The sequence below is a fragment of the Saccopteryx bilineata genome, chromosome 4 (assembly GCF_036850765.1).
Source record: "Saccopteryx bilineata isolate mSacBil1 chromosome 4, mSacBil1_pri_phased_curated, whole genome shotgun sequence".
Taxonomy (NCBI): Eukaryota; Metazoa; Chordata; class Mammalia; order Chiroptera; family Emballonuridae; genus Saccopteryx; species Saccopteryx bilineata.
Window position 1 is genome coordinate 103,405,418 of NC_089493.1, and position 20,403 is coordinate 103,425,820.

The following is a 20,403-nucleotide window of genomic DNA, read 5'->3' on the forward strand; positions in this document are numbered from 1 at the left end:
GGAATATGTCTAATACGTGAGGATGCTAAAAGCCTTATACTGCAAAGCCAGTTTTGAATACAGTCTACACTGGGAGTAGAGGAACCTTCATTGGGATGATGGCCAAGAAGCCAGTCAGTTTTAGATGTAGCTTAAAAGGTCATTGGTTCACTTGCAAGAATGCTGGCAGCCTCAACATTTGCTACAAATTCCTCTCATTAGTCAATTGTTTTTGAGTTTCATTCCACTGGGAAACCCAAGAATGTTTCTTGCCTGAGTGTACCATTCTCAGCTGATCTCTCAGGCCGAGATGTTAGGAATGATGGCCCGCAGCATCCCATGAATCACGGGTCAGGAGGCAGGAAGCTTTCCAAATTTTCTGCTGTACCGCCACCACCCCGCCTTTCTGTGACTCAGTCCCCACTCTTCAAAGGGCATAAACAACATACCATGAGAAAAGCAGATGAGGCTTAGACCCAGAAGAGTCAGAACCAGAAAAGATTTCAGACAGCCTGTCCAAGAGGGGAACTAACCACGCTGGCTTACCTGGTACTAAGAAGGTTAGAACTTTCAGTGCTGAGGTGGGGATCCCAGGCACCCTGGGACAGCGAGTCACACCCTGCTCAGCTGCTTTGCAGAGAAGAAACCGAGGTCCAGGAGACGGACTTGCTGAAGGTAACATTAGTCAGTGGCAAGTCTAGAATGAGAATGCAGACCCATGGTGGTTGAGTCTCGTGCTCTTTCTCTGCTGGCATTTCCTCACGTCCCCACAGTGCACTGCATGTAATAGGCATCTAAGTTTCTGTTGGGGCTGTTTTTTGAGTTCAAAGGAAGTGCTTTTCACAGATATGATCATTCCTACTTAGCAATGATCTCACTGAAGGTCTTGACAAATCAATGGTGAAATCAGGTCTCTACTTCTAGACTCTGAACAGAACAGTGTGAATGAGAGAGGGAGGCTTAGTGAGCAATAATTGAAGTGGTTAAGAAAACAGGATGTGCAAAGATGAAGAGACCTATGTGTACAGGTTGGCTGAGCAAACACTACAGCAGGGGACACAGAGACATACAATATGGGTGTAAACTCTGAACAGAAGGATGTATTATTTCCATTTCCATGTCCTCAGAAAAAGGGTATGGTAGAGAGAAAAGTATCATTATTCTTCTGACAAAGGAAGAAAGGTAACCATGGACACACACACACACACACACACACACACACACAGTAAAGACCATGTGTTGAAACTTTATATCACTTGACATTCATGGTTATATGTTTTCCAAGAACTTCAAAAGAACATAATTCTCAGCAGTACTGTTTGTCCTTTTAGGGCTGAGAGCTGTCCTGTTCCCCTTGCCAATTTTCTACCCTGGATTTGTAAAAAAAAATTAGTTCATTGACTTTTTTTTTAGAGAGCGAGAGAGACAGGAACATCGATCTGTTCCTGTATGTGCCCTGACCAGGGATCAAACCCGCATCCTCTGCACATCAGGAGGAAGCTCTAACCAACCGAGCTGTCTGGCCAGGGCTCCTCTAGATATATATATATATATATATATATATATTTTAATCCTTGGAAAGGTTTTCTTTTTTTTTGTGGCAGAGACAGGGAGAGTCAGAAAGAGGGACAGATAGGGACAGACAGACAGGAAGGGAGAGATGAAAAATATCAATTCTTCATTGCAACTCCTTAAAGTTGTTCATTGATTGCTTTCTCATATGTGCCTTGACTGGGGGGCTACAGCAGACCAAGTGACCCCTTGCTCAAGCCAGCGACCTTGGGTCCAAGCTGGTGAGCCTTGCTCAAACCAGATGAGCCCACACTCAAGCTGGCGACCTCGGGCTCTTGAACCTGGGTTTTCCACATTCCAGTCCGATGCTCTATCCACTGCACCACCGCCTGGTCAGGCTTCTCTGGATATTTTTTAATAAAGTAGCATAAATTACTAGGTACCATTAGTATGTTATAGCTAGATCTTTATGACCAATAATGTAAATACTGCTGTATTCCATTCAATGCTATAGTCTAAACTGTAAGAGACACTGGAGTTATCCAGACAAGAAAACAGAGACTAGCTGAGGATTAAGACTGGAGAAATGGAAGCAAGGGTCTAGGAACATTATTCACTGTGGCCTTCTTCACCAACTTACTTGTGGGGTAGTGCTTGGCACTTGATTTATTTTATCTGGGACGGAGCCCAAGGAAATGGTATATGGAAAGGGAGCAGCATAAACAGAATATCAGTGACTAAGGTATTTTGACACTCATTAAGATGGGCGTTACTTTCAAAAATGGGAGCCAGGTACCTACTTTTCTATTCCACCACACCTTTTCCTGATGGTGACCAGAGACAGAGCTACCTGTTCTTCTGACTAATCCCTAAAAATGTAGGTGGATAGAGGCTGAGCTGACCTGCTTTGCAAATACCTCCTATATTGTTAATCAGCAAACTTACTGAGGGCAGTGGTCATGTTCTCACAGCTGTTCTGCCTTAGACTGGCAGCTGACCTTAGAATAGTGCTTCTCAAAGAATGCACTTTGACCACCCACAGAAGCAAGGGGGACCCTGGCTGGGTAGCTCAGTTGGTTAACCTTTACAGCCATCAGTCCGATACTCCAGGGTTGCAGGTTTAATCCCTGGTCATGGCATGTGCAAGAATCAACCAATAAATGGAACAAATTGATGTTTCTCTCTCTAAAATAAATCAATAAATTAAAAAAAATTAAAAATGAAGCAAGGAGGATGAGAAAAAAGTGCTGATTAAAAATGCAAATTATTCTGACTAGGCGGTGGTGCAGTAGATAGAGCATTGGACTGGGACGCAGAAGACGGAGGTTTGAAATTCTGAAGTCGCTGGCTTGAGCACGGGCTCATCTAGTTTGAGCAAGGCTCACCAGCTTAAGCCCAAGGTCACTGCCTTGAGCAAGGGGTTACTTGATCTGCTGTAGCCCCTCGGTCAAGGCACACATGAGAAAGCAATCAATGAACAACTAAGGTGCTGCAACAAAGAATTGACGCTTCTCATCTCTCTCCCTTCCTGTCTGTCTGTCTCTATCTGTCCCTCTCTTGGTCTGTCTCTGTCTCTGTCACAAAAAAAAAAAAAAAAAGAAAAGAAAAAGAAAAAGGAAATTAGCCCTGGCCAGGTACTTTAGTTGATTAGAGCATCATCCAGATACACCAAGGTTCAGTCCCCGGTCAGGGCACATACAAGAATCAACCAATGAATGCATAAATGAGAAGAACAACAGATGATGTTTCTTTCTCTCTCTCAAGTCATACATAAAAAACTGCCTGGGCCCTGGCCGGTTGGCTCAGTGGTGGAGCATCGACCTGGTGTGCGGGAGTCCTGGGTTCGATTCCCGGCCAGGGCATACAGGAGAGGTGCCCATATGCTTCTCCGCCCCTCCCCCTCTCCTTCCTCTCTGTCTCTCTCTTCCCCTCCCACAGCCAAGGCTCCATTGGAGCAAGGTTTGCCCGGGCGCTGGGGATGGCTCTGTGGCCTCTGCCCCAGGCGCTGGAATAGCTCTGGTTGCGGCAGAGCGATGCCCTAGATGGGCAGAGCATCGCCCCCTGGTGGGCGTGCCGGGTGGATCCCTGTCTGACACGTGCGGGAGTCTGTCTGACTGCCTCCCCGTTTCCAACTTCAGAAAAAGAAAAAAAAAATTGCCTGGCCTGTGGTGGCACAACAGATAAAGTGGTGACCGGGAATGCTGAGGTTGCTGGTTTGAAACCCTGCACTTGCCCCGTCAAGGCACATACACAATAAGCAACTATGAGCTGACATTTCCCCTCTGTCCCCCCACCTTTATTTCTCTCTCCTCTCTCTAAAATCAATAAATAAAAATCTAAAATAAATATTAAAAATGCTAATTATTAAATGTTACTCCAGACATCCTGAACCAGATTTTTTTTAACATTTTTATTTTAAATTTCAGTTGACATACAATATTATGTTAGTTTCCAATGTACAACCCTGTGATTAGACATTTATATAACTTACAAAGTGATCACCCCAATAAATCCAATATCCATCTGACACTATAGTTATTACAATATCTGACACCAATAGTTACTACAATATTATTAACCAGATTCCTTATGCTATACTTTTCATCCCATGACTATTCTGTAATTACCAATTTGTACTTCTAAATCTCTTCACCTTTTTCATCCATCCTCCCAATCCCCTTCCTATCTGGTAACCGTTAAAATCTGAACTAGATTATTATTTTTTTTAATGTATTTACTTTAGAGATAGAGAGAGAAAGGGAGACAGAAACATGGATATGTTCCTGACTGGGGATTGAACCCTCAACCTTTGTGCATTGGGATGATGCTGTAACAAACTGAGCTACCCAGCCAGGGCCTCCTTTGTTCATTATTTAAAAAGGATTTTATTTATTGATTTTACAAAGTGAGGAGGAGTGAGAAGTATCAACTCATAGTTGTTTCACTTTAGTTGTTCACTGATTGCTTGTAAGCATCTTAACTGGGCAAGACCAGGGTTTCGACCCAGTGACTTCAGTGTTCCAGGTTGATGTTCTCTCTATCCACTGTCCCACCACTGGCCAGGTCTCTTTTATTCGTTTTTAAATTGAGTTGTCTTGTTATTGTTGAATTGTAGAAGCTTGTTATATATTTGGGATACTAGATTCTTATTAGATATGATTTGCAAAACTTCGCCTCCCATTCTATGGGTTGTCTTTTCACCTCTTTTATTAAATTTATTATTTTGTCTTTTCACTTTTAAAATTGATTGATGTTAGAGAGACAGGGAGAGAAAGAAAGGGAGAGAGAGAGATAGAGAAAAGCACTCATTGCTCGCTTTCTTCTTTCCTTCTGTATGTATCCTGGCAGGGGAACTGAACCCACAACTTTGGTATTTCAGGACCATGCTCTGACTGAGCTAACTGGCCAGGGCTTTTTAATTTTTTTAAAAATATATTGATTTTTAAAGAGAGGAGAGAGAAAGAGGGGGAGAAGCAGGAAGGATCAACTCATAGTAATTGCTTCTTGTAGGTGCCTAGACCAGGCAAACCCAAGGTTTCAAACTGGTGATCTCAGCATTCCAGGTCAACACTTTATGCACTGAGCCACTACAGGTCAGGCCAGGCCCAGGGCTTTCTTGATGGTGTCCTTTGAAGAGCCAAAGGTTTTGATTTTTTTTTTTTTTTTTTTTACAGAGACAGAGAGAGAGTCAGAGAGAGGGATAAATAGGGACAGACAGAAAGGAACGGAGAGAGATGAGTAGCATCAATCATTAGTTTTTTGTTGTGACACCTTTGTTGTTCATTGATTGCTTTCTCATATGTGCCTTGACCGTGGGGCTACAGCAGACCGAGTAACCCCTTGCTTGAGCCAGCGACCTTGGGTCCAAGCTGGTGAGCCCCGCTCAAACCAGATGAGCCTGCGCTCAAGCTGGCGACCTCAGGGTCTCAAACCTGGGTCCTCCGCATCCCAGTTCGGTGCTCTATCCACTGCACCACCACCTGGTCAGGCCCAAAGTTTTTTATTTTAATGAAGTTCACTTTACCTACTTTTTCTTTTGTCGCTTGTGCTTTAAATGTCATACCTAAGAAACCATTGACAGGGCCCTGGCTGTTTGGCTCAGTGGTAAATCATCTGCCTGTCCTGTGGATATTCTGGGTTTGATTCCCCATCAGGGCACACAGGAGATGTGAACATCTGCTTTTTATCCCTCCACCTTCCCCTTCTCTCTCTTTCTCTCTCTTTTCTTCCTGCAGCCATGGCTCAACTGGTTTGAGCACATTGGCCCTGGGCACTGAGAATGGCTCTGTGGAGCCACCCCTCAGGTGCTAAAAATAGCTCAGTTGTAAGCATGACCCCAGTTGGGCAGAGCATTGGCCCCAGATGAAGGTTGCCTGGTGGATCTCGGTCGGGGTGCTTGTGGAGTCTGTCTCTATATCTCTTCTCCTCTCACTTGGAAAAAAAAGAAAAAAGAAATAGAAACCATTGACAAATAGGCACTTTACTAGGCACAGAAAAGACAATTATGAAAGCCCCTAAAGAGATATGCTAGAAAGGTTTTTGAGAAGGGTATGGAAACTTACACTTTATTTATTTTTTATATTTTTCCAAAGTTAGAAGTGGGGAGGCAGTCAGACTCCCGCATGCGCCCGACCGGGATCCACCCGATATGCCCACTGGGGAGCGATGCTCTGCCCATCTGGGCCTTTGCTCCATTGCAGCTGGAATCATTCTAGCACCTGAGGCAGAGGCCATGCAGCCATCCTCAGAGCCCAGGCCAACTTTGTTCTCATGGAGCCTTGGCTGCTGGGGGGGGGGGGGGAGATAGAGAAGAAGAGGGGGAAGGGTAGAGAAGCAGATGGGCATTTCTCCTGTGTGCCCTGGCTAGGGAATCAAACCCAGGACTTTCACACCGGGCCGATGCTCTACTGCTAAGCCAATTGGCCAGGGCCTATACTCTTTTTAAATGAGATAAACTGGTCTAAATGGTTTAGACATGTGTTTGCCCAGGTATAGGTTCTAGGCTGACTTCTGGAAGTTCCAGTACTACAGTATGTTTAAAATGTAACCATGGAGCCCTGGCCGGTTGGCTCAGCGGTAGAGCGTCGGCCTAGCGTGCGGAGGACCCGGGTTCGATTCCCGGCCAGGGCACATGGGAGAAGCGCCCATTTGCTTCTCCACCCCTCCGCCGCGCTTTCCCTCTCTGTCTCTTTCTTCCCCTCCCGCAGCCAAGGCTCCATTGGAGCAAAGATGGCCCGGGCGCTGGGGATGGCTCTGTGGCCTCTGCCCCAGGCGCTAGAGTGGCTCTGGTCGCAACATGGCGACACCCAGGATGGGCAGAGCATCGCCCCCTGGTGGGCAGAGCATCGCCCCTGGTGGGCGTGCCGGGTGGATCCCGGTCGGGCGCATGCGGGAGTCTGTCTGACTGTCTCTCCCTGTTTCCAGCTTCAGAAAAATGCAAAAAAAAAAAAAAAAAAAGTAACCATGGCACGGTGCCTCAGTTGGTTAGAGCATCATTTTGTTGCTCCAAGGTTGCAGGTTTGATCTCTGGTCAAGGCACATACAAGAATCAACCAGTGGCACAATGGATGGAGCATTGACCTGGACTGTTGAGGATCCAGGTTTGAAACCTTGAGGTTGCTGGCTTGAGCGTGGGATCAATAGACATGACCCCATGGTCGCTGGCTTGAGCCCAAAGGTTGCTGGCTTGAAGCCCAAGGTCACTGGCTTGTGCAAGGGGTCATGGCTCAGCTGGAGGTCCCTGGTCAAGGCACATATGAGAAGCAATCAATGAACAACTCAAGTGCCACAACTGTGAGTTGATGCTTCTCATCTCTCTCCCTTCCTGTCTGTCCCTGTCTGTTCCCTTTCTCTCCCTCCTTCACTAAAAAAAAAAAATCTATATATATATAGAATAACCAACCAATGAATGCATAAATAGGTGGAACAACAAATAGATGTTCCTCTTTCTCTAAAATAAATAAAGAAACTAAGGAAACATTGCCTTCATAGAGAAGAAAACTTCACAAACTTTTTGATACAACATTGAGAAATCAGAACGGTAACATTAATAATAAAAAAAAGCATCTACAATAAAAATGTATCAAATAGCCGAGTAACAATACAGCTGACTGGAGAACAGGAAGTGGCCTGCTCCATTGCTTCTCACTTGATAATAACTCGGTAGGTCTGTTGACTCTGAAACAAATGCCTGTACATAATTTAGAAAAAGTTTTAGTAAGCTTCTGTGCGTAAAAAGAGGCCTAATGATGGGTTTCTAGTCCTTGACACTACTGGAAAGGAAAGGGTAAGGAAACACTAGTCACCCTCAATTCAGGGAGTAGCTCACATTTGGTTAAACATACAAGTCCCAAAGGTTTTTTAGTGAAGATCAGAAATAAGTAACCAACAGAGAAACACTGGGTTTAAAGGCCTCATGTTCAGCAGAGAGCCTCAGTTTGCTTATACATGCAAGTTTTCATTCTGAGACTACTTGCACTACCTACAATAATAGCTCTAACAAAAATCCTCTTGCTGTCTGACGTGTAGTGGTGCAGTGGATAAAACATTGACCTGGAATGCTGGGGTTGCTGGTTCAAAACCCAGGTCTTGCCTGGTCAAGGTACAGATGAGAAGCAACTATGAGTTGATTTTGTGAAATCATCATTTTTTAATGCTCCTAATAGTGTCCTAAACAAATAGAAATACAATTAAAGGAAGCTAGCTCCTTTGAAAGGACAGAAACTCACATTGTATTTGTGGTCTATACTGGATATATTCCAGCTTTCTGTCACAACACAATATCCCATTTCCCCAAAGCTAAAAGCCCAGACATTAGTTAATCAGACAGGTATACAAAAGCAGACTGGGCACAACTCATTATCTGGCAGTTGAATGGACAACTGATCACTGTCAGTTGGCTGGCAGTTGAATGACTATATTGTTAGAAAATATGAAGATAAATTTCTCTCAGTAAATTGAGGTCTTGCAAGGGTTAAGAAGTTATTTGTAAAGAGCAAAGTGCATTCAATAGATGGAGAAAATGCAATATATGTCATTCCTTTAACCTTACAATTATACATGATATGTTAAGGGACTTGGGAAAAACAAGGGCAGGCTATTGAAGCTTTAGGGCTGTTGCCTTAATGCAATGGTTCTCAAAGTGTGCGCCAGGGTGCACTGGTGCGCCCTAGATTTCCAGGCGTGCCCTATGTTATTCTAGAGAAATATGTGCCTGTTGGGGACCAAAAAACCAACATGGTTTTTTGAGTTTAGATTTTGGGGGGACAGAGGTGTGGGAAATTGGCCGTAAACTGACAGTCTGCCCAACCCCCCACCTCACTTGCCTGATTAGGTTGCAAAAGGCTGTTAAGCTGTGGTGCTGGATTGTTTACACTACCCCCATGTTCCCGGAAAGACTGGAGGCAAGTTTCTTCTATCCTTTGTTTGGTGTAAAGTTAAGATGATATGTATGGTGGGGGTTTTGGATTGATGATTAAACATAAGGATTTGTCTCTTGAAGCCTTTTGGATTTCTATAAAAGAATATGTGGCAATATTTTAAAAAGTTTTGAACATTTTACTACAATTTTCAACATCCTATTTATGTGAATTAGGATTTTCTATTCTCAACACAATTAAGAGTAAAAGGAGAAGAATTCTTCAATGTATTGATGAGGAAATGAGAGTTTGCCTTTCAAATATATGCCCAAACATTGAAGAAATTGCTAGGACACATCAGGCTCATGTTTCTTATAAACACAAGAATGAAAAAGCTTGACACATTCGTGCTGGGACCTGCCGAATTTACTTAATCTTACTAAGAATGTATATATATAAAAAGATAACTTTTTTGTCATTTTTTCATTAACCCCTTTTTTATGAATTCTAAAAAGCATAACTCAAAAAATGTAACATAAAATGTTTTTTAATGTCAGAATAAATGTCATATTTATTCCATTTAATTACTATAAAAGCATGCTTGGGCTTTATATTTTTTTCTTTAATATTTGACTTAATTATTATATTTCTCAGAAATTTGTATATAGTGCGCCTACACTTATTTGTAGGATTTTATTTTATTTTATTTTTTATTTTTTTCATTTTTCCAAAGCTGGAAATGGGGAGGCAGTCAGACTCCCGCATGCACCCGACCGGGATCCACCCGGGACGCCCACCAGGGGGCGATGCTCTGCCCACCCGGGGCGTCGCTCTGTTGTGACCAGAGCTAGTCTAGCGCCTGAGGCAGAGGCCAAGGAGCCATCCCCAGCACCCGGGCCATCTTTGTTCCAATGGAGCCTTGGCTGCGGGAGGGGAAGAGAGAGACAGAGAGGAAGGAGAGGAGGAGCGGTGGAGAAGCAGATTGGCACTTCTCCTGTGTGCCCTGGCCAGGAATTGAACCCGGGACTCCTGCACACCAGGCCAACGCTCTACCGCTGAGCCAACCGGCCAGGGCCTATTTGTAGGATTTTAAATGCAGCCCGACTTCAAAAAGTTTGAGAACCACTGCTGTAATTTAAGGAAATGCAGTCATTAAATTGCCCAGAAACTATTCAACATTTTAACTTCAGGTTTTTTTGTTTTTTTTTGCTGTGTGTGTGTGTGTAAGAGAGAGAGACAGGGGCAGGAAGGGAGATGAGAAGCAGCAACTCATAGTTGTAGCACCTTAGTTGTTCATTGGTTGCTTCTCATCCGTGCCTTGACCACAGGGCTCCAGGGGCTCCAGCCGAGGCAGTGACCCCTTGCTCGTCAGTGACCTTTGGCTCAAGGCAGAGACTTTGGGGTTTTGAACCTGGGTCTTCAATGTCCCAAGGCCAATGATCTATCCACTGTGCCACTGCCTGGTAGGCATTAGCATAGAATTTAATATATTGTCAATTCTGAATTAACATTATCATAGTTTATCAGCTTGAGGGTTGAATTCCTTTTCTAGTAATACAAACTAATATAATAAAAAGACAGAATTCTTTATGATGGCATAAGGGGGAATTTTCTCGTCAAAATCAGTTACATTTTTATTTTTATTAATTAATTTATTTTTGACAGAGACAGAGTCAGACAGACAGGAACGGAGATAAGAAGCATCAATTCTTCGTTGTAGCATCTTAGTTGTTCAGTGATTGCTTTCTCATATGTGCCTTGACCAAGAAGCTACAGCAGAGCAAGTGACCCCATGCTCAAGCCAGCGACCTTGGGCTAAAGTCAGCGACCATGTGGTCAAATCTATGATCCCACACTCAAGCCAGTGACCCCTCGTTCAAACTGGTGTGCCTTGCTCAAGCCTGATAACCTGGCGCTCAAACAGGCGACCTTGGGGTTTCGAACCTGGGTCCTCCACATCCCAGTCTGACGCACTATCCACTGCACCACCACCTGGTCAGGCCCTACAGGACATTTTTAAGCATTTTTTTAAAAATTTTTTTAAATTTATTTTTTATAGAGACAGCGAGTGAGTCAGAGAGAGGGATAGACAGGGACAGACAGACAGGAATGGAGAGAGATGAGAAGCATCAATCATTAGTTTTTCATTGCGCGTTGCAACACCTTAGTTGTTCATTGATTGCTTTCTCATATGTGCCTTGACCGCGGGCCTTCAGCAGACCGAGTAACCCCTTGCTGGAGCCAGTGACCTTGGGCTCAAGCTGGTGGAATTTTTGCTCAAACCAGATGAGCCCATGCTCAAGCTGGCGACCTCGGGGTCTCAAACCTGGGTCCTCTGCATCCCAGTCCGACGCTCTATCCACTGCGCCACCGCCTGGTCAGGCCCTACAGGACATTTTTAAAAAGCCTATAAGCCCTGGCCGGTTTGCTCAGTGGATAGAGCATGGGCCCAGCATGCAGATGTCCTGGGGTTCCATTCCCAGAGCACACATGAGAAGTGACCATCTGATTCTCTTCCCCTCTCCCTCCCCTTTCTCTCTCTTTTCCTCTCCCACAGCCAGTGACTCAATTGGTTTGAGCGTTGGTTCCAGACAGGAGTTGCCAGAAGGATCCCGGTTGGGGTTCCTGCCAGAGTCCTGTCTTTCTCCTTTCCTCTCATTTAAAAAAACACAAATGGTTATAGGATAGAGACTAACTCAAAGTTCCTCATTCCATGACACTGGACGTAATTTTTTGTAACAGCTGACATTCATATAGCAACTTTTTTTTTTTTTTTTTGACAGAGACAGAGAGAGGGACAGATAGGGACAGTCAGACAGGAAGGGAGAGATGAGAAGCATCAATTCTTTGTTGTGGCACCTTAGTTGTTCATTGGCTGCTTTCTCATATGTGCCTTGACAGGGGGCTTCAGTAGAGCAAGTGATCCTTTGGTCAAGCCAGTGACCTTAGGCTCAAGCTGGTGAGCCTTGCTCAAACCAGATGAGCCTGCGCTCTCGAAGTTTCAAACCTGGGTCCTCTGCATCCCTGACGATCTATTCACTGCATCACCGCCTGGTCAGGCAACATTCATATAGCAACTTAAAAAATTTTTATTGATAGAAGAATATCAATCAATTGATAGAAGAATAGGGAGAGGGAGAGGGAGGAGAAACATCAACTTGTTCCACTTATTCATACCATCATTGGTTGTTTCTTGTATGTGCCCTGACTGGGCATTTAACATGCAACCCAGGCTTGTTGGGATAACACTTTAATCAACTGAGCTACCTGGCCAGAGTCTTAAAATTTTTATTTACTGTGTAGAGAGAGACAGGAAAGGACAGAAACATCGATTTGTCGTTCCACTTTTTTTTTTTTTTTTTGCATTTTTCTGAAGCTGGAAACAGGGAGAGACAGTCAGACAGACTCCCGCATGCGCCCGACCGGGATCCACCCGGCACGCCCACCAGGGGCGACGCTCTGCCCACCAGGGGGCGATGCTCTGCCCATCCTGGGCGTCGCCATGTTGCGACCCTCCTGGGTGTCGCCATGTTGCGACCAGAGCCACTCTAGCGCCTGGGGCAGAGGCCACAGAGCCATCCCCAGCGCCCGGGCCATCTTTGCTCCAATGGAGCCTTGGCTGCGGGAGGGGAAGAGAGAGACAGAGAGGAAGGCGCGGCGGAGGGGTGGAGAAGCAAATGGGCGCTTCTCCTATGTGCCCTGGCCGGGAATCGAACCCGGGTCCTCCGCACACTAGGCCGACGCTCTACCGCTGAGCCAATGTCGTTCCACTTTTTTATGTATTCATTGGTTGATTCTTGTATGAGCTGTGACTTAGGGATGGAATCCACAACCTTGGTGTATAGGGATGACACTAACCAAATGAGCCATTGGCTTTCAATTGGCCAATGAGTAGAAGTCTTAATGTTTAAAAACTGATTTAAAAAAATTCAACTGAGTATATTTAAAAAATCTAATTAGCTTTATTTAACAAGTCACGAATCAGGTAGCATCCCATCTGGCAGGTAGGAAGGAGTTCTGAGAAGATATACAAAATGACCTTCATAAGCAGAAGGAAGTGGGAAGAAAACGTTACATTAGCAAAATGTAGATTGGTTGTGGGAAGGTGACTTTCCTTAAAGGGGTGGCAGGGGCCTATCAGGCTGATGACCTCTCACTAGTGCTGATTAGATGATTCCTGATTGACTGCAGATTGCATTTCTGGGAGAGCCCAAAAGTGTCATTAAATTTTAGTATGGTGCCTGACCAGGCAGTGGCGCAGTGGATAGAGCACTGGACTGGGATGCAGAGGACCCATGTTCGAGATCCCGAGGTTGCCAGCTTGAGCGCGGGCTCATCTGGTTTGAGCAAAAGCCCACCAGCTTGAACCCAAGGTCGCTGGCTCGAGCAAGGGGTTACTCGGTCTGCTGAAGGCCCGCGGTCAAGGCACATATGAGAAAGCAATCAATGAACAACTAAGGTGTTGCAATGCGCAATGAAAAACTAATGATTGATGATTCTCATCTCTCTCCATTCCTATCTATCCCTCTCTGACTCACTCTCTGTCTCTGTAAAAAAAAAAAAATTTAATATGGTGATATGGAGCTTAGCATGAGTGAGTGTTTTGGGTTTCCTGTTGTGTACTGAACAAAATAAATGACACAATTAAAACAAATAAAATATTAAAGAAACCCAAAAAGCAAATTAATAAAATTATCCTGAGAACACTCAGACCAGCATTTGCCTTGGCAATGAAGTAAATTTCTGAGCTCAATTCCATCCTACATTATTCTAATTCAAGTTATTAAGCACCTAGTTGATGCCACAGAACAGTAACAGAAGACAAAACTCCCTTTACGGAGGCACAGTCTAAAGAGATATTAAAATGCAATGTGATGTTCCATGCATAGAAGAATCTATAATGCACTACAGGAACAGAGATGAGGAAGCAGTTCAAATTGCTTGATGTAAGAGGAGGGAAAGAAGTTAAAGGAATTAGCCTGACCAGGTGGTGGCGCAGTGGATAGAGCGTTGGACTGGGATGCGGAGGACTTATGTTCGAGACCCTGAGGTCGCCAGCTTGAGCGCGGGCTCACCTGGTTTGAGCAAAAAGCTCACCAGCTTGGACCCAAGGTCGCTGTCTTGAGCAAGGGGTTACTCGGTCTGCTGAAGGCCCACAGTCAAGGCACATATGAGAAAGCAATCAATGAACAACTAAGGTGTTGCAACGAAAAAAACTGATGATTGATGCTTCTCATCTCTCTCCGTTCCTGTCTGTCTGTCCCTATCTATCCCTCTCTCTGACTCTCTGTCTCTGTAAAAAAAAAAAAAAGTTAAAGGAATTACCAAGGGGAGGAGGAGACATGGAGACATTTTAACCAGGCGTAAAGTGGTTGGGAGCCTGCCAGATAGGACAAAGGAGGGAAAGACCTTCAGGTGAAGCTTACAGTAAGTATACACCCCAATTCCTAGAGGCAGTCAGGAAGACAGGATGCAAACCACTGCAAAAAATGCTCCAAAGGGCTCCTTTGAGAAAAAAGGCTAACTTACAGAGAAGGGAGATTAACCAGTCTTCTTTTGTGGGTAAATAATTTCAATACAAGAATAAAGAAAATTAGCTTTTATTTATGTAAATTATAAGAACTGATTGTAGTGCTAGAATTTGTCAAATGTTTTCATTCTGAACAATTTACACGAGTATTTACGTACAAATATAATAAAATAGAGTATATCACATTGCTCTTGCTTGACTCAAAGTGTTTTCTCAATTCCGAACATGTCCCTGTCCCCTGGCTTTTAATATTTAACTGGGAAATGCTTTGTTTTGACATAGTGCTTGATTCAGAGTATAATAATACTGAAGCAGGAAGTCAATGATCACCAACAATTAAAAAAATATTTTTCAACAAATATGCCTTTATCATTAATTTTTCTATATTAAAATGTTTTTGTTAAAAAAAACATACTTGTATTCACTGATGATCTAAATTTGCTGAACTAGACTTGACATTTATATAAACCCATAGTTGATCTAGATATGGATCTATATTAAACTGATTGGTATGAATGTTTGCCACAAATGATAATGAACAAAATTGTTAGAAACAGAGGTAACAGAAAATCCACTTGAAAAACTGAAGTTGTCCTATTTTATTGAAAATGAGTAAAACTTGTATTTTCTGAATCCAATGCAAACAAAATCAAAAGATGGTAAAAACTCATATTTATAGACACCAAGTCTTAAGTCACATTGTAAAGCTGTAATTAATTTGTAGAATTACATATTGCCTGATTCTAAACCAAGCTTCCTAATAGTTTTGTTGGGCAAATGAGTTTGTAAAATTTGTATTTTTTGAGTTTGCTCACTTTTAGTGTTAAAAAATGGTGCTGGGCAGCGCCAGGTAGGTGATCTGTGAAATTGCAAATTACCTTTCTGCTTGGGGAGGGCCATTGTCTTGCTAATGTTTGCTGGAGGAGAGGTTTTTGGCCAGAATGTTTTGAACAGGAGGAGAAAAGGCAGAAAGAAGCCATGTTTGCAGAGTGAGAGAGGAGAGAATGCAGGGTGCTGAAGAAGCCAGTTTGTGCAGGGAAGGAGAAGGTGTGCAGATGGGGAACCAGAGCTGAGGGGCTTTGGGAGCTCCGCTGAGACTGGGGAGGCTTTGCTTCTAGGAGAAACCGGAGAAGATTCTCCTGGTTGTGGAACTGGAGAATGTGTCAGTGGCTCTGGAAGCCCTGTGTGTTTCTTTGTTGGCTGGTGCCAGACTCTAATAAAGGAATGACCCACCATTTTTTGGCTCCACTGTTTCTTTACCATCTGCCCGAATCTAATGAGAACCTGTATGTGCATGGCTGCTACGGCTGAGACTGCTGGCTCTACAGTTTTCCAATTATTTATGTTTGAGAAATCCAAGAAAGTTTAATACAATTGCTGAATAAGGCAGAATTTTAAGTTTCCAATTGGGATACAATGTATATGCAGATAATTTACAACAGAGTTAAATCTGTCTTCATATATTAAATATATCATGCTTGTGTGGAGTGTCAGAAAAAGCTATTTCCTTTTTAAAGCAGTGGCCTGTTTAGAAGGGTCAGGTCTTCAGCTGCTGTCGGTGGACCGGGGCCGAGAGCCACTGCTTTAGCACTGTCTGGAAATTCCTGGTTAGAAATCTGATAGACCTTGGTTGTTTTATTAAATGAAAAGAAACCCCACAAAAATGTTAAGTTTGCTCTTACTTTGAAAAGTCAGTTATTTAAATTAAAACAATCAACCAGACATCCAAGTGGACTTGTCTAAAATGTCACTTTTGTCCCCAAAGAAAGGAAATAAACAAATAGCATATTAAGGTGCTTATCAGTCTAAAGAAAAAGCAACATCACAGGAAACTGGTCTTTAACTGGATGCTGGAATTCTTTCCCAGGTGCTTAGTATGTTTAGATGTTGGCGTCCCAACTATGACACTTTCCTGATTGCCCTTGATAGCAGCCTCGAGGCGTGTTCTCAGGGCCGGGGAAGCAGCCATCACACTCTTAAACACGGATGAGTACTGAGGCCCAATCTGCATGAGAGTCTGCAGAACGAAGTCATGTAAATTTCTCATTATGGCAGTTGCTGAACCCAGAGCATTCTCATCCAAAAGGAAGGAAATGAGGACGGGCAGAAGGCCGGCCACCAGCTGGGAGCCTGGAAAGTAAACAGATGAAGTGAGCCCTAGGCTCAGGGACAGCAATGTTTATTACACTGAGCAGCAAACACACTAGATCTGCACACATAATTCCCCACTTAAGGGGAAACAAAATTTTCCTAGGTCTTCTCCCAAATTAATACTACTTGGGATTAACATAATACTGCCTGCCTGTGAATATAATATTGACTATTATTACATCTTTAAAATGTATTCATTTAAAAATATCTGAACATTTCACACTTCATATAACATTAAGTTTCTGATTTGGGACAGATTCTGCTGCAGTATGAAGTTCGCGCTGACACTTACGGTGCTGCTCCTCAGCAATGGCCACCAGTGCTCCCAAGACCTTTATGCCTTCCTGAAAGATCTGAAGCTCAGTAGTGTCTTCGGGTTTTTTCTTGCCTATGTCCTGTAGCTTTGCCATGATAAAGGATACTAAACAGTAAATGTAAGGGTAGGAAACAGCTGGATTCGGATACTGAAAAATGGAAAGCAGGAGCTGATAGGTCTTGATTTGAACCTAATTAGGTAAGAGACAAAAAAGTATGAACTGTAAATTTAAAAAAGTAAATTTTAAAAGTCCCTAAAAAGGCATTTAATTTTATTTCTAAATTTTCTTTAATTTTGGAAGTCCAAGTGATAACAAGTATTCAAACATGCATGCTAACATCAGTGGCGAGACACTGGACAGGGAACACAGGCATGCTAGGAAAGGGTAAGTGCCTTTTCTGTTGCATGGTTCGTTGTTTTTTTCCCTAAACTAATTTTCAGAGATAGAGAGGATGGGGGAAAGAAGAGAGAGAGAGAAACACTGATTTGTTGTCACTTATTTATACATCCATTGGTTGAGTCTTGTATATGTCCTGAGCAGAGACTGAACTCACAACGTTGGCATGTAAGGACAACGCTCTAATCAACCGAGCTACCGGCCAGGGCTTGTATGATTAGTTTTTGTTCTTTTCTCTAGTTTCCATTTTCCCCTCGTGTGCCCCTCTATAATCTAATACCAAAAATAAACCAAAAACACCTAAATTTGAAAAATATTTTCGGAGACTTCAGAAAATGTTTTAGACAAGAATCACACACATTTAAAATTCAGATGTCATGGTCTTAAGGAACCATGTGTGGACCATATTAATGATGTGTCATCACAGAGCCACCATTCTGAGACTGCTGCCTGAAGCTCCTGCAAGGCTGTAGGCAACAAACAGAACAGAAGAAAAGGAGATGACTATTCTTCAAATACAGCAGGTCCTGAAATAATGCCTTTTGTTATAACACTGATGAGATACCTCAGAAACTTAACTCTCATTTTGTATCAATTATTCTGTGGTAAATTGGTTTCCTTATATGTCATTTTACTTATAGCTGCAGAACCTATCAACAATGTTAAGTGAGGACTTATGGTACGTAAGTCATCCCTTACTCAATACATTGTGATGGTATTTGAATGATTAATTTTCTGAGAAAAAAAATCTGGTTCTTGTATTTTAGAAGTCACAGTATTTGTGATCATGTGCTACAAACTCATTTTGTTGCACATAAAGGAAGAGGAAATTAGACTGACCAGGTGGGGTGCAGTGGCTAGAGTGTTGAATTGGGATGTGGAAGACCCAGGTTTGAAACACTGAGGTCACAGGCTTGAGTGTGCGGGCACATCCGGCTTGAGCATAGGATCATAGACATGATTCCATGGTCACTGGCTTGAGCCCAAAGGTCGCTGGCTTAAGCCAAGGGCTCACTTGCTCTGCTGTAGCCCCTACCCCCCCCCCCTTCAAAGCACTTATGAGAAAGCAGTCAATGAACAACAAAGGTGCTGCAACAAAGAACTGATGCTTCTCATCTTTATCTCCCTTCCTGTCCTTCTGTCCCACCCCTGTCATAAACAAACAAACAAATAAATAGAAAATTAATTCAGCAAAGGAAGGGACCACAGAGTAATGAAATCAACTTGTGTGCACTGTCTTTGGAATGGGTTCCATTATTTCATGATCGTATACTATGCATGTGCTGGAGTCTTATTTTTTTTTTTTCTGTTTCTAATTTAATTATTTATTTTTTAAAGGAAACCCACTATAACAGGGGTTGAGAACCTTTTTGGCTGAGAGAGCCTTAAACGCCACAACGCCACATATTTTAAAGTGTAATTCTGTGAGAGCCATACAACAATCCGTGTATGTTATGCATTATCCAATAAAAATTTGGTGTTGTCCCGGAGGACAGCTGTGATTGGCTCCAGCCACCCGCAACCATGAACATGAGCAGTAGGAAATGAATGGATTATAATACATAAGAATGTTTTATATTTTAACATTATTTTTTTTTATTAAAGATTTGTCTATGAGTCAGATGCAGCCATCAAAAGAGCCACATCTGGCTCGCAAGCCATAGGTTCCCGACCCCTGCACTATAAGCTACAATGTATAATTACTAAATGTCCCTTGAAAAATTCCAGAGCAGTATCAATTTTAAGATGCTCCAATTTCAAATTTAATTTTTTAAAAAATATTTTCTTCATCTTTCTCCAACTATGTTCTACCCTCAGAGCCAAAGTATAAATATAAGATCATTATTATTTGACTTTGTGACCCCCAAAATAGGTGCTGGCTGGTTAGATCGGCCAGAGTGCTGTCCTGAAAAACCAAGGTTGAGGATTCAATCCCTCGTCAGGGCACCTGGGGGAAGCAACCGATGAATGTGCAACTAAGTAGAGCTAAGTGTAACAATAGATAAATGGTTCTCTCTCTCTCTAAAATCTTCAACAATAATAATAATATCTTAGTCTATTTCTTCTTGTTAGAACCAACAAAAATCACAAAGAATAGTTTTGCAAAAGTCTGAACACATTCCTATTACAAACATCTCTCTACTAAAGACACTTACCATAGGATCTTTAATCTCAAGAGTAACCTTAAATTTCTCAATACAGCGCTTTTGAAGGCATGGGATGATTGTTACTTCTGGACTGGTAGACAAAATAAATACTGTGATAGCGGTCAGTAGACTGACTTCATCAAGTTCTTGGTGTGTTCCATCCACTAAAGAGAAAAATGAGCTATGAGAGACAGATCCTAATACTTCCATACTTGTGAAGCTGTCTCTAGTTTGGTGATAATAATTTCTTTTGTGCATACAACAGTTATAGATAGTAAACACTGATTGACTTTAAGATGCCTGGCAAATGTTGTAGGTTTAAAAATGTACATTATAAGTCAGGCGTCCCCAAACTGCGGCCCCCTGAGGCCATTTATCCAGCCCCCACTGCATTTCTGGAAGGGGCACCTCTTTCATTGGTGGCCAGTGAGAGGACCACTGTATTTGGCAGCCCTCCAATGGTCTGAGGGACAGTGAACTGGACCCCTGTGTAAAAAGTTTGGAGACCTCTGTTATAAGTAATCCTAGAGCTAAGAATTATCAATATAATTATAATCTTCACAGGTAAAGACATCAGTACATACATATTTACTAGGAATATACATTTACTGTGATCTTGAACATCTAACCTTGTCTTCATCTTTCTCATTGGTAAATTGGGAGTAACAGCAGTACTTGTTAAATGAGTTAATCCATGTAAAGCAGTAGAATAACATGTTATATGTAATATTCAAGGTGTATTAGCCATTGTATTACTATTTTTATTGTGAAGCAATACAAAAGTACTTGTCCCCCCCCCCCCCCCCCCCCCCGAGACAGAGAGTCAGAGAGAGGGATAGACAGGGACAGACAGACAGGAACAGAGAGATGAGAAGCATTAATCATTAGCTTTTCATTGCGCCTTGCGACACCTTAGTTGTTCATTCATTACTTTCTCATATGTGCCTTCACCATGGGGCTATAGCAGACCGAGTAACCCCTTGCTCGAGCCATCAACCTTGGGTCCAAGCTGG

At 42.8% G+C, this 20,403-nt stretch overlaps 1 protein-coding gene and 1 long non-coding RNA gene across 3 annotated transcripts in view; one reads left to right on the forward strand and one right to left on the reverse strand.

The window, feature by feature from the left end:
* Window positions 1–507: 507 nt before the first annotated feature.
* LOC136336196 (uncharacterized) overlaps window positions 508–20,403 on the forward strand; it is a 35,659-nt gene continuing 15,763 nt past the window's right edge. Inside the window, exon 1 of the long non-coding RNA XR_010731392.1 lies at window positions 508–654. This is a non-coding gene — a long non-coding RNA (uncharacterized lncRNA). The remainder of the gene's footprint in view (window positions 655–20,403) is intronic.
* HEATR5A (HEAT repeat containing 5A) overlaps window positions 14,434–20,403 on the reverse strand; it is a 134,084-nt gene continuing 128,114 nt past the window's right edge. For both annotated transcript variants that reach the window (XM_066277674.1, XM_066277673.1), the window contains 3 exons: window positions 19,400–19,554; window positions 16,823–17,036; window positions 14,434–16,509 (listed from right to left, as the gene is read on the reverse strand). In XM_066277674.1, coding sequence (XP_066133771.1) covers window positions 16,202–16,509; window positions 16,823–17,036; window positions 19,400–19,554 — 677 coding nt within the window. In that variant the 3' untranslated portion in view covers window positions 14,434–16,201. The remainder of the gene's footprint in view (window positions 16,510–16,822; window positions 17,037–19,399; window positions 19,555–20,403) is intronic.